Source organism: Pagrus major, chromosome 21, assembly GCF_040436345.1.
Source record: "Pagrus major chromosome 21, Pma_NU_1.0".
Lineage (NCBI taxonomy): Eukaryota > Metazoa > Chordata > Actinopteri > Spariformes > Sparidae > Pagrus > Pagrus major.
In genome coordinates this window covers 4,304,498-4,318,136 of record NC_133235.1, presented here as the reverse complement: position 1 = coordinate 4,318,136, position 13,639 = coordinate 4,304,498, and the positions used below count along the sequence as shown (strand labels likewise).

Below are 13,639 nucleotides of genomic sequence, written 5' to 3'. Positions count from 1 at the left end.
GACAGTAGAGATATTCAGAGATACTGCGGCACACCTTTTGATACAGGCAAAAAGTTACATCATTTTTTAAAAGCAGACAATAATCAAGTGTATCAAAAGCTTTAGACAGTATGCAGTATATTACTACAGTATATTGTGCCTCTCCAAGTATGCATAACCCTGCTGCCATTATTTTCCATGAGGAGTGTCATTGCACTCTCTCAAGTAGTCACATCAACCACGGTCCCATGCACTACCCTGACATTCAGTCAGGTTTTATTGCCAAAGGTAAATAAATTAACCCTCAATGTCCAATGACATCAAGGCTTAATTCATCATCAAATGAACATTTGACACACAAGTTATGACAGCAACATTTTCACTGTAACAATAATGATGACAGAAGCTCTGAGTCCTTTGTTAATCTGCACTTAGGGCAATAATGAGTCTTTTGGGTTTCACTCTCTGAGGTCACAGAGTGTAGACTAGGGTTGGGACACCAATGGCCAAAAGTCATTGACTGCTGAGCCCTGTAGCCTCAGGCACACACACTCACACCAATTGCAGTGAGCTACCACGCAGGGAGTTGGCCTGACCATCAGGAGCATCAGTGGCTACTTTTTTGTAATAATGGAAGACACAGAGACCAATTTCAGTTAAGAAGACTCACCCAAACCCGTCTTATTTTGAAACAATGAGTCAGAATCCTCAGTGTAATTAGTGCTGTGCATTATTGGTATCCCTATGGAACTAGTGGTTTCACAAATGCTGTTGATGAGCCTGGTGATACATCTTTTTTCGTTGTTGTTTGTTTAAGTGTTACAGTCATTGTGGACCTTGTCTAAAGTAAGTCCTGAGTGAGTCTCTTGTGGCTGTTATTTTATCTCCTTCTTCCCCTTGGATGTTGTCTTCAATTACTAAGCAGTGCAGCCATCGATCCTGGAGGCACAGTCTTCAAAGAGGAGAATCAGACAACAAAGGCATCAGAACTCCGTCCTCAGCTTGACCCTAACCTCTCAAACACCACTGTCAAAGATAAATGGAGGCTTAAAAGGTTTGCAAAGGCATGCACTAGGAATCTGCAGTCATTGCTGATGGTCAGTATCCTTTCTGACTCATTGTCAATGAGTATGAAAGGAAAAACTGCAGGAAATTAGATTAAACCACATTAGTTCTGTAAATATAGAATAGGTGAACAAAGATAGCATGACCGTATTAGTTTTCAACTAATTGCTTTGATGCCAATAGATAAATGAGAGGGTTTACCCCCTCTACAAATCTTCAGTCACCTTTACTATACAAGTAATCAGTTAGTTCCGGTTTGAGCCATTCTATGAACCCAAATCAGAGCTAAAATCATCTGGCTGAGTGAAACCTGGTTTAAACCGTAAAGATAACCACACAGAAAACATCTAAAGGGATACTTCATCAGTTTTACATATGAAGTGTTCGCTACTACCAACATGTTGTCACTCCCAGCGCATCAAATACGGCAACTTGGTCAGTGGCCTTAAACTTCACACTATGATGCTCTACCTGGCTCTAGTGGCAGTTTTACACCTGAAGGGCTCTGTGTTCAGGTTAGCATTCATACAATTGCAACATCCAGTTAGACTTTAAAAATAAAGCTTGCATATATATTATATATATTATGACATATTATGACTTTTGGACTATTATTATAGTTGTAAATACACTGGGGTGTGCTTAAGTTTGGGCAAAAAAAAACTACTTGGTTAGGTTTGGGGAAAGATCATACTTTGGGTTAAATTAACTATGTTGGTGGTGAAGTAAGTCACATCACTTTGCATAAGTGATGGAAGTGTGTCACTTGCACAATGCTTTTCTTGGACTTTATACTACTGATACTACATTATACAGTTGTATAATGTCTTCTTTGGCTCTGGGGGAGTTTTGTCAAGTCTAGCAAAATGGCTTAGAGTCACTACTTGTAGACTACAACTTTATTAACAAAAACTATATTTGCTTCAATGAAATTGTTGTGCACATGACAAATAAAGAACTTGAAACAACATTAATTTTGCGGGAGCACACTGTTCATTTGTTTACTCACAAGTTCTTGCAGGTACTTGGTTAACTTCACTAAAACCTGACTCACACTTAAAGAAGTACTTCACCGCCAGAAAGATGGCCCTTGCATAAAACTGCAACACAAAGATTTTTGAAATTGGTGCTCCATGAACAGAGAAAAGCAGAAGCGCTTTCTCTCGAAAGCCGACTTCAATCTATGTCTGTGGGTGCACGCTTGCGAAATGCAGGACAAGAATCTGCACTTGATACAACTTCAGATTGACATGTTTTGGTGAATTTTGCTGGCAAATAAGGTGGGGGGGGGGTTCTACACCCAGAACCCAACACCCAATACAAACCTGGTTGAAAATTGCTCTAAAGTTCCTCTTTAAGCTAGATTCAGGTATTCATTTGTAGTATTGTAGTTGTGATGACCCCCTCTAAGTAGGACTCCTTGAACCTGCAGGAGTCAGTCATTGTAAGACTACAGTAGGTGATGGCCGTCTGCCAGTTTTTTGTTTAGATTACTTAAGCTCCTTTTAGTTCTTTTTAACTATAAAAAGCTAAATCATTTAAGGTACAAATTTCTCTAACTTTTCTTTTGACCTTTTAAATGGGCCCTTTAGTTGAAAGGTTGCACTTTAAGTTCTGTAATTTGTTGGTTGTTTCTTTTTGTCAGATGTGAACAGTATTTCCTCACCTTTCCAACATACTGTGGATCAGATCCCATGTACTCCTCAAGGACAAAGAACTGGTTCCACACCCATCCTCTTTTAATACGCTGGATTCTCAACCTCCCATGTCTCCTTAGCCTTGTCCTGTCCTCCGATGATGTCACTTGCTCCAACGGTGCCTTCACAGTCATACCTCCAGCCTCTCCCCGGGCTGACATTCCTCCAGCCTTAGTTCTGCTCTGGAGCTGAGCCTGTGAGGGGACTTGGAAGCTGTAGTCCAACAGGAAACAGGAGCCCACCAGAAACAGAGTGACATATTCCCTTGTGATCATCAGGGAGTGTCGTTGCTAAAAAAGGTAGTAAAATGTTCAAAAGGCTGGCTATATCCAGGTTGGAAATGGACATGCATCCAAAGCTGGATTTGCCCTGCAGGTGAGCATTGGACAAATTGTTAAAGTTCCAGTATGATCTGAGATGATTAGAGGAACATCTGCTAATGCACTGTTCTCACTTAAGTATGAGAGTTGATGATGATCATTGTGTTGCTAAGGGAGTCACTGAATACTTTGATTTGATGTTCTTTTTCTAAGGGTTTGTGTTAAGAGTAAAAAGTCTTTGGTCTGGTTTTGTGATATCAAGGTGATATTTGGAGGGTGACCACAAAGATGACCACCTCTTCAGCTCTTCTCTGTCAGTCCTCCGCTTGGACACCTAGAGGAAAAGACGAAGATAAAAATGTTGGACATCAAAGTTTATTCTTGACTTTGGGTAAGTTGTGATATACTTGGATGAAATCTCCCCAATGTCTAATATCCTGTGGCATCCCACAAGGGTGTTGCCTCATACCATTGATGTTTCTTATATGCACAAACAATCTTCCTTGAGTGTTAACTCTGTACTTTATGTTTGCGGAGTAACAGAATCACAAACTGAATTGCACAAATATTTGTCAAATGACTTTAGATGTGTCATCAGATGGGTGGAAAATAATACATTCGAATTCAATATTAATGAAACAAAAAATATTATTGTATGTACAGCAAGAAAGAGAATGCAGTTGGAGCCATGGTACTTGACATATGGCACATGTTTAGAGAGACTATATAAGTTAAATAATTGGGAGTTAAAATACAAACTCTCATGCATAACTCATATCACAGATTTTTCGAAAAGAGAATATGAAAATGGCAGGAATGGTTGGATGAATTGCAAAGTTTTTATTGCAAGCCATTGTCACAATATTATGTCATCGTCTAATCTACAGTCACATTAATTATTGCTGTGCAGTGTGGGGCAACGCAGCTTAGAGAAATCCAAAGAGACTGTATATCACACTAAACAAGGCAGCAAGAACGCTCTGAGGGTGTGGGAAAGAGCAAGGACTTTTTGAGCTACATAATATAATAGCCCACAGTAGTAGAGCATGTGAGACAACATGCCACTGCAATTATAGAAAAAATTCAAGCCAGGGTAATATTAAAGACAAGCTGTTACGAGTACATGATAAACATCAAGTTATTATATAGACTAAGAGATAAAAATCATTATGTGCTATCAAATGTAAAAACTGAAATGGGGAAACAGACTTTTATTTTCAGAAGTATTAAATTATGGAATTCATCACAATAAGTCACTTAAGAAGAGTACTGCTGTTGTACTGCTGATTCAGGGTTGCTAGCATCCTGAAAAACCTGTCAAACACTTGGCCAATTTTCCAGTGATGTAGAACACAGGGAAAATGAGAGAAAAAGCCAAATGTCCTGTAAAATCTTGAGATGTCCTGGACAATTATTTAAACAATTTCCCATATTCCTATCAGAACTCCCCAAAACGGATGACCTTGTCATCTGGAAGGGCTAAGTTATGTTAAGGATCATAGTAACATCTAAATGGTAATGTTTATCAATGAGTATTAGGAACAGGGTTAGGGTTAAACTTCAAATAATGTAAGTTACATTATTCTTCAAATATAAACGTTAGTCACTGCTGGCTGGTAACTGTGATGATTTTTATTCGGTTTATAGATTAGCTTTCTTCCCATCTTGTTGAATAATGTTATATTGATGATACATTTATATTATATTGATATTGATTAGCATGTTTGGTTCAGTTGCTAACGTTGTTCTTCCTCGCTTGTTTTGCCTGCAAATGTTTGTGATTCAACTCTGGCTAGGAGCAATGGTTTCAAATCTGTGTTGGGCATTGTTGAGAGAGTTTGAGAATAATGGATGGAATGCTGGGGTTAAAACCATAAGTGGCAGCCCAACTGTATGCGAGTCAAACTCTGGCTAAATACTAACAATACTTTTTTTTTACTTTGCTAGGATTGTCTCTTCAAATGCAATGCTGCTGTTTTGGTTAAATGGCCCGTAACATGACAAATGTTTAACTTTTGCAGTAGTGTCTCTTCGTGAGTGTTTATCCTCGTTAAGACTCTATTCAAAATTACTATTAAAGGATCTAAAGTACTTTGTGATAAACTGATAAGAGTCAGTAGCACTTCTAGAGGAGTAGATGTTCATTTATACTTAAAACAAGTTCATTGAGGTGAGAATTGATGTATCAATCAAATTTATGACCCATTTATTAACCAAAATCATTTAGGTTATTAACTGCCATTTCGAGCCATTTGCTATTGTTACTATCGATTCGAGTTGAAAGTGTAAGATTTTGGTTCAGCCCTAAAGAAGAGTCTTCTCTGGGAGGTTCGTCATCTGCGCAAAGTAAGGGGATAGGTACCTAGCATAATTTGTCTTATCATAGGCAAAGCATCATGGGGTCATGTTTCTTAATACATGCAGTTGCTACTCTCAGTCACCCTCACAAGAGACATGCAGAAGGCCAAGTTCTACTTCTTCTACCATGTGGAGAGCTCTCCGTTGTTGTGATGGAGATGTTCCAGCAAGTCTGTCCACAGGGTTATCACCTCAAGTAAGAGTGGACTTTGCACCAGACTGTTCAACTTCTCTTGGTTCCAGTCAGTGGCTATATCGCTATTATTGAGCACGGTGGATGACATTGTGATCAGTTTGTGTACAGTAAGGAGGATTTTAAAATACATGGGGCTGTCCAGAGGAAAGAATCAGTCCACCTCCCAATGGAGGTAGCTCATTTCTCAATGATCAGCTGGAGGCACCATGGATAGAAACAACCCAGCACAGCTACTGACAGTCCTATCTTTCTACATGGAGTTTGCCTTTGATAGTGATCAATAATGAATAGAGATGATGACAACAACTCTGTTTGATGGGGGTGTGGGTGGGTGAAATAATTATTACATATTAAGTCTACTGACTGTTTTTTGTAACTGCAGTGTGCACTCTTCACAGCAGATGTCATTCAATTTCACAACAAAACATGTACTATGTGGTGACAATATATATATATATATATATATATATATATATATATATATATATATATATATACATATATATATATATATACATATATATATATATATATATATATATATATACATATATATATACATATATATATATATACAGGTTATATATTAATAACATAACCTGCAATGAACTCCAGCATCAGAAACATCAAGTGCATCGCTGCACTCAGAGTATCCTCTGTAGTCCTGTTTATGAATACAGATTTTAGTTTTGCTGTTTAAATGAGCCATGATGTTTGCTACACTTCAGCCAGGAATAAGATGGGCCCCAAACTCCATCTAGAAAGATATGACTGTCAGTTGCTGTGCTGGGTTGCTTGTATACATGGCACCCCCAGCTGATCAATGAGAAGAGGGCAAAATCCGTATTGCCCTTGGTTTACAAATCTGTTCGCACGGATTTCCACATCCAGTATTTTTTTCTATCATGTGACCCCAGAGGAGCTCCATAGATATTGACTGAGTCAATGAGGGGCTAAAACAGCGTGGTCTGATTTTTATTATTGTTGTTGTTATTTTGAGTAAGGCAGGTGCCAGGTACTTTTGCTGGCTCTTTATTTATATATCTTTTTTACTAGCCTTGTTTTTATTTCTTTTGGAGAAAGAAACAGGAGAGAAAGTAAGAGAGAAATGATGAAGCTTAGGTTTTAAATGCCCAAACCATAATTGTTGGTGAATGGTTATAGTCATAAACTGAATTGGTATGCATCTGCAGGTTGCATTATTCTCTGATCAACTAAGCATTTATGATTTCATAGTTATAGCCATAGACTCTACTTTTTTAAATTAGACCCCCACGGAGAGTAACATATTAGTGTAGGAGCGCAATCCCTGTCTGTCATACCAGCTAGATCATCAGTGAAAACGTCCTGAAAAAGTCGTGGAAAATGATCTCTAGAAGAGAGAGGGGAGCATGTGATCGTAAAATGTAGCTTTTGTAATGTTGGTACGGTGTCGACTTTTGGTAGGCTATTAAATGTGAACATTATGAATAGGTGTGTATACAGTATATAGGTATATTAGAGTATATGTGAAAATGTATAGGTTAAACATGTATATGTATGCTTGTATGGATATATGTTTATGTCAACAATTACGTGCTGAAATATTGAGGAATCATTGTATTCGTAAATATTAATTAGGAGTCTTTGAAGATTAGCCAACAAGCTAAAAGAGATCCAAATCAAATTAAGCAAAGTTTCAAACTTTGGCACCGTTTAAAACTTTTTTTTCTTAAATCACAATCAAGTTGACGCGGTGAACTGTCATCTGCACACATTGCTGGGCTTTTTTTTCTTCTTTTTTTTTTTTTTACTTTGCTTGCGTTATATTTTAGTACAGAAAAACTGCATTTTTGGCTTCATTGTCATATATACAGTAAACAGATGTCAATCAGAACTTTTCCCTCACAAATGTTATGAGTAGCAAACGTGGACCTGCTTTCATGGACTTGGAAATGGATGGAAACACTTGAAGTCAACTTGATGCACGTCTGCTTTTTTCATATTATTGTAATTCATGCAAGACATCAGAGAGGTGATGTAAAGTGTTTGCTCAGTTACTCAGTTATCACTGGAAACATTGACACCAACACATCAGGCCAAGGACCAAGCATCAAATCAGATCAGAGGGCTCTAATTAGAAAAAAGGCTTTAGCAGGCAAGGTTGGCAGCCTTGATGGATTAGTTTGAGAGCTGATGCATGACTGCACGTGCAGAAGTTGCTTGCGTAGCTTACGTAGAGCACTTATTGAAAGCCTCATGTGTAATTGTAACAGAACAGATTGCCTTGTTTTATATTGCATTGTACCAGAGTGTTAAAACTCCACTCTTTTATTTAGCTTTTCTTCTCCACAGTACAGACCATCCCTCACATCTACTTCAAAATAGGGCAACACTGACATGCCATCACTCATCAAATAAGGACAGAATGAGTTCTCTCATTTGTCAACATGATCTTAAGTACTGTAGGTTTGACTGTTGTTTACTGTTATTCAGTGGCTCCACAATTCACCTGAAGACATATTTAATAAACATCTCAGAATAATTTAATACATTTTGAAATACCCAAAAGCATAATATTGTCTGGATTGAAGGTAGGATTGGACTACCAAATCTGGATCAAAATCTTCAAGATCAGAAATATTTGGATCTGCTTTGAAATACCCAATTTTTTGATCAGGTCATAATTTATTCTAGTCCAGCCAATATAATTTTATGAAATCATTTTGAAATAAAAATTAAAATAATGCCCCCTGAGGATCAATAAAGGGATATTTATAAACAAATTCAGTGTACACATACTTACACAAAAATGACATTGACTGTATGTTTCTGACAATGCTGTGCGAATGTTTGTATTTCCTTTTGCAACCAAATTGTATGTCTTGGAGGGAATGTAATTTCCAAAAACATCAATATCAGACACTTTTGTGAAACCCCAGATAATGATCCCTTTTTTCTGTTTGTTTTTATGTCCAATGCCATCATTCAGAATTCTTGTTTTCAATGATATCAGTTCATGGCAACATGGTGTTCATGGTGTAGTAAAGGTTAGGGCAAGATTAACAACATAAAGACCCATCCACTGACCCAATCTATGTACTTTGAGCATTCTGTGTGTCTTTGCCGTGTTGTCCACAGTCAAATACAATTCAAAGTGTTGTTTTTAAACGCACATTCGAACTTAACAGCTCATGAATCAGGGCAATGAATCATTAACTTTAAGAGCATAGCAGGCCCTGACCATTGAGGTCAGCTCTGCCTCTGTACAGTCTAAATTTGCTGCAGGCTGTAGTTGTGCTTGACTCGATTTATAGTGAATCTCCTCTCAGCTGTAGCAGAAATTCTACACTTGAGGAGGTAGGTGTTGTGAAGCTGCTCTGTTTCTATCATTCATCTGTCTGAAACTATCACATTGAGGATATATTACTGATTGTCTGGTGATTGCCTGGTGATGTACAAGCAATATAAACTTGGATTGACAAGGAAGGAAGATTCAAATTCACTAATACAGATAGAGCTGCCATGAAGAATAATACTATGTTTTCCAAATATCCACTGTCATCTTTAGGTCATGAGGGACATTTCAGTGCTCCACTGTCCTGTACACCATCACATGACCAGTCTGTCATGGATCATTACTCCCTGAAACAAGAAAAATTTGGGAGAGGCTTCTGTGTGTATAAGTATGAGTTTGGATGTGTCTGTGTGTGGACTGGTCTTCAGAGAGTCACATAATCTGACATTATTTAAATCATTTTGAATGGAAAATGTAAGTGGAGTGGTACTTCAGACTTGCACCTACTAGCAGATGTCTATGACCTGGAACTTTTGGGCACATTGTACTATAGGCTACACAACATTACTGTCATGCAAATATTTTTACTACGGCAAGATACTCAAGATACTGTAGTTTTTTGTGGGTGTTCCCATGAAATCTTTATAGACAAAATCAATGTGATGTCACGCTAAGAACAACAGTCACTTCCTGTTAGACAACTGGTGGCTGATTTGCGTTGCAGCGATACTAGAAATCAGCAAACTTGTTTATTTCTGTTGGCACTTTCAGTTGCGACTGTAACGTTAAAGGATATGCAGTTACAGACATTTCTTCTTTCAGTGGACGCCATTGCCGTGGTGTTAAAGGTGCCTCGACATGGCAGAAAAGCAGGGGGGGACTTTTATTTTATCCAGCTGATTTTGCATTAGCTTCAGTGTGCACCACCAACCACCAGGTGGCACATGTGAGCAGTCCAGACTACAGTGAACTAAGGCTGGTGCGACGCAGAGATGTTATCAATTACGTAAATACATTGATTTACGTAACGTGTCGACGTGGAGGATGTAAGCAGTACAGCCGCCATGCTCGAGCACTTGAAACGGAGGCATTCTGGGGCAATTATTCAAGACGGCCGCAGGAGCAAGACGCCCACTGATCAGTTTGCCGAAAGACTAAGCTGCTATGTTGTTGTGCTACTGGCATGCTGGTCCTACAAGTGATTGTTTGTCCTCATCGATGGACTAAAAATAACAGTAAACAACCAGGATGAGGCAGATCATTGCTGTGTTTTAAACTAGGGGACAAGACCAAACCGAAGTGAAAGTGAATCTTAACGCTACACAGAGAAATGTCTGTCGTGTTCCCTCTGTAGTATTTATCCATGCTAAATAGCATGCCCTCCTGAACCCCAGCTTACGTGACTGGCCACCGCAACCTGTAAAAAGTCCTGTTTACTTTTTGTCCCCACCCAAATGTAATATACATTAAGATTACACAAATTACCAGTTAAAACTGGCTAATTTCTTTTGGGGAATAATGCCCTGCAGTTCATACTTTGTCATATTTGTTTGTGACCAGGACTGAAGATGATTGAATAAAATATTGAAATATAAAAGACAAGCTTTAAAATGTTATTTTGCGTAAATTCCTTGTTATATGAATCTAGTAATAAAAAAATAATAGATTAATCTAAAAAATAATCAATAGATTAATCGATTAATAGAAAAAATTAATCAATAGATGAATCGCTAAAAATAATAATCATTACACATCAGGGCCCTGAGGTTCTCTCTCCTCCCTCTGGAACCAGACATGCTGTGTTATTTCCTCATTGACTCAGTCCGTATCAAAGTGTGTGTCAAAGCACATTAATAAGCGGTTTACTGTGTGTCAGAATGAAAATCCTGGTTGGGTATTAGTTTGTTACTTAGGACTATCTAAAGTTAGGGTTAGTTTATTGCACATAATGCTTACTGTTTCAAGATTTCAATGTCCTTTTATTGCTCAACAACCTGCAAAGGCCCCTCCACAAGGTGCATTGTCACACTGAGAGCAAGAGCTTTTGTAACACTACAAATTTGGTGTTTTGTTATCTTTTAAAGCCATTCCTCTGTGGTGAGCTTGAATAGCAGGTACAGTAGAGATGTGAAAATTAAACAGTAATAAATGTGTGCACGGCTGACTAATCTAACAAGGCACTGAATAAAGAAAGCTACGTTTGGAGGAGCCAGGGATCAAACTTCCGGTGCTGCACTCTGCAGACAAGCAGCTGTACAGGGCCATCCACACCAAGATCAATAACTAGGCTAAAACAATAACAATGTAAACAGCGGCACCAAGAACACACTGTGAAACTGTGTCAGCAGCTTAAGGAAATTAATATTGATGACCTTAAAATTGCATTTACAAAACATGTAGGGCCTACTTATACACATTTAAATGACCTCTTAGTATTTTTATTCATCAGTTAGTTACTATAATAATGACAGAAAAACAAAAAAAATAAAGAAATTGACTTTAACATATGGCAACAATTACAGTATTCTAAATTATCCCAAAGAATTATTCATTCCAATATATCAAAAGGTATTATTTTCTATAGGTTTACTAACTACTAAAATCATGCATACTGTGCTGAATACAAGGGATCTTCATTGTATTTACAATGTAGCCTCGTTCTGCACTCTACAGTATTCACATACCATCAGCCCATTTTGTGACGCGATGTCTACCATTGCTATGACAACAAGTGGCAGCTGCTGTTAGCACATATTAGCTAGTTTAGCCCCATCGCCTGAAGAACAATAATCCATACAATTACAATTTGGTGTATTTGTACAAAATCAACAACAGCTACCAACAGTCATAGTCCTTACAACCTTAACTAACTTGTTGTCTTGTTGTGACTTAATTTCTGTTTGGTTGCCCGACCTTTCAATTCTGTTTGCACCTGACATGGGCTTTTCTTCATGTACTCTCTCCACCCCACCAGTGTCTAGACTCCATCAGGGGGTTTCCTATTCTACGCACAACATCATCACCTCCCCAAAAATATTCTTCATCACGATGGAGTCAAACCACCTCTCTTTGTACACATGGCAATAAATCTTGTTCACTCAAAGAAATTACTAGTCTTTTCTTAAAAGTAAGAAAAAATCAGTCATGTTATCAGTGTAGTTTAGGCTGGCTTCACTGACTTTATTCCTAACTTCAAAATAGTAGGTGTGTTTCTAGCACATTAAAATATGTTGTTGAATTATAAAGCCCCATGTTATTATTGCAAACTACCTCATGAAATCCCACAAACTTGAACCACCTAAACAGTCTGGAGAGGCTGATGTACTGTAGATACTGCAGAGCAGCCTGAGTGGATAGTTTGTTCACTAAAGTGCACTGATACAGTATGAATGTAGCTGAGAATAAAAAAAATGTGAATGAGCTGCTTGGAATTTTTATGGTGAAAACTGTCAGCCAAATGGACAGGTGTCTCATGTAATATTCCATGCACCACTTAACACTAACTAGCTTATTAATGACCCTGTCAATCACACATCAAGGGCGACACCCACAGAAGAGCAGAGCGGTATTCCATATTTGGAACTTTCCCTTCTCCTGAGTATTTGAACCAGAAAATAATAATGAAAACATTACAGACACAGCAGGAAGGATGTCCTTTTTTTGTTCATTTTTTTTTCTGTTTTCTAATATTACTTTAATGTAGTAATGATTTATGTTACCATGCAACACATGAAGCTGACCCTTTGGACCCATCACTCATTCTTTCTCCAATCACACACTCTTTACCCACTGCTAGTATCCACGTATTATCACACTCTTTTGTGGTGTGACACATCACAGAATGACCTCAGGTGCAGCTCTTGGCTGTTTGATTGTGTATCACAATTAAAATGAGAGGAGAGTCCAATACAATCCTTCAAATGTTTAAAGTATGATACAGGTGATATAGAAATTACAGGATGGGTTATTATACAAAAACTGTGAGAGCTCAATTACTACACCAGTGGCAATGAGATCATAACCACACTGAATTGTTATTCATATTATTATGTTGTAATTGGTCATTGTAATTGTAGCCGATCCCAGCCGACATTGGGTAAGCAACAACCTCGCCCAATGCCTGATTAAGACACCACATCCAAATTTCTCAGTTGAAAAAGCCAGCATTGCAAATCCTGGTGAAATATGGTCTAAATGTGAAGATCTTCAAATAGTCGCTGAAAAAAAAAAGGTCTCAACCAGTTTTGAACGTCTTTTTCACTGGTGATCATAAACTTATTTTTAAACGTCTTTTAAACGCAAAAATGCTCACAAGTTGTTTTGTCTGTAAGTCACCTATCAAAAACTGCATCAATCTAATGTACAATATTTCAGGCTCTGCCTCAGGGGTTTTACGCTCTGTACAGCGTATGACGCTCTCACTCCTTAGCCCCAGATTCCACAAGGTATGTCTGTGTCGTGTTCTGACTGCATCAAGGCCGCCACAGTTGATCCTGGCCATTCTAGACTAGCTTGCTGTTCCATCAGGCATGGCACAGCTCGTTTCAGCAACGTCCCAGAAGTGGCTCTCGGCTCTGCACCGGGAAGAATACACGCCAAGTGTATTTTTGACAGAAGTGGACAGAAGTTGCATCAAGCTACACAGAGCACAATGCTCTGCTTCTGAAATGGTCCCAGTGAGATATGAAGGCATGTAGAGGACAGAGCAAAATATCGCTGCACATGCAGGTAACAGAGCGGTGCCCTG

The 13,639-nt window shown here is 38.3% G+C and overlaps 1 protein-coding gene across 1 annotated transcript in view; it reads right to left on the bottom strand.

Annotated features, from left to right (window-relative positions):
- LOC141016640 (cadherin-12-like) overlaps positions 1 to 3,016 on the bottom strand; it is a 91,970-nt gene extending 88,954 nt beyond the window's left edge. Inside the window, exon 1 of the mRNA XM_073491131.1 lies at positions 2,711 to 3,016. Within this exon, the coding sequence (XP_073347232.1) occupies positions 2,711 to 3,016 (306 nt within the window). The remainder of the gene's footprint in view (positions 1 to 2,710) is intronic.
- Between the last annotated feature and the right edge of the window lie 10,623 nt (positions 3,017 to 13,639).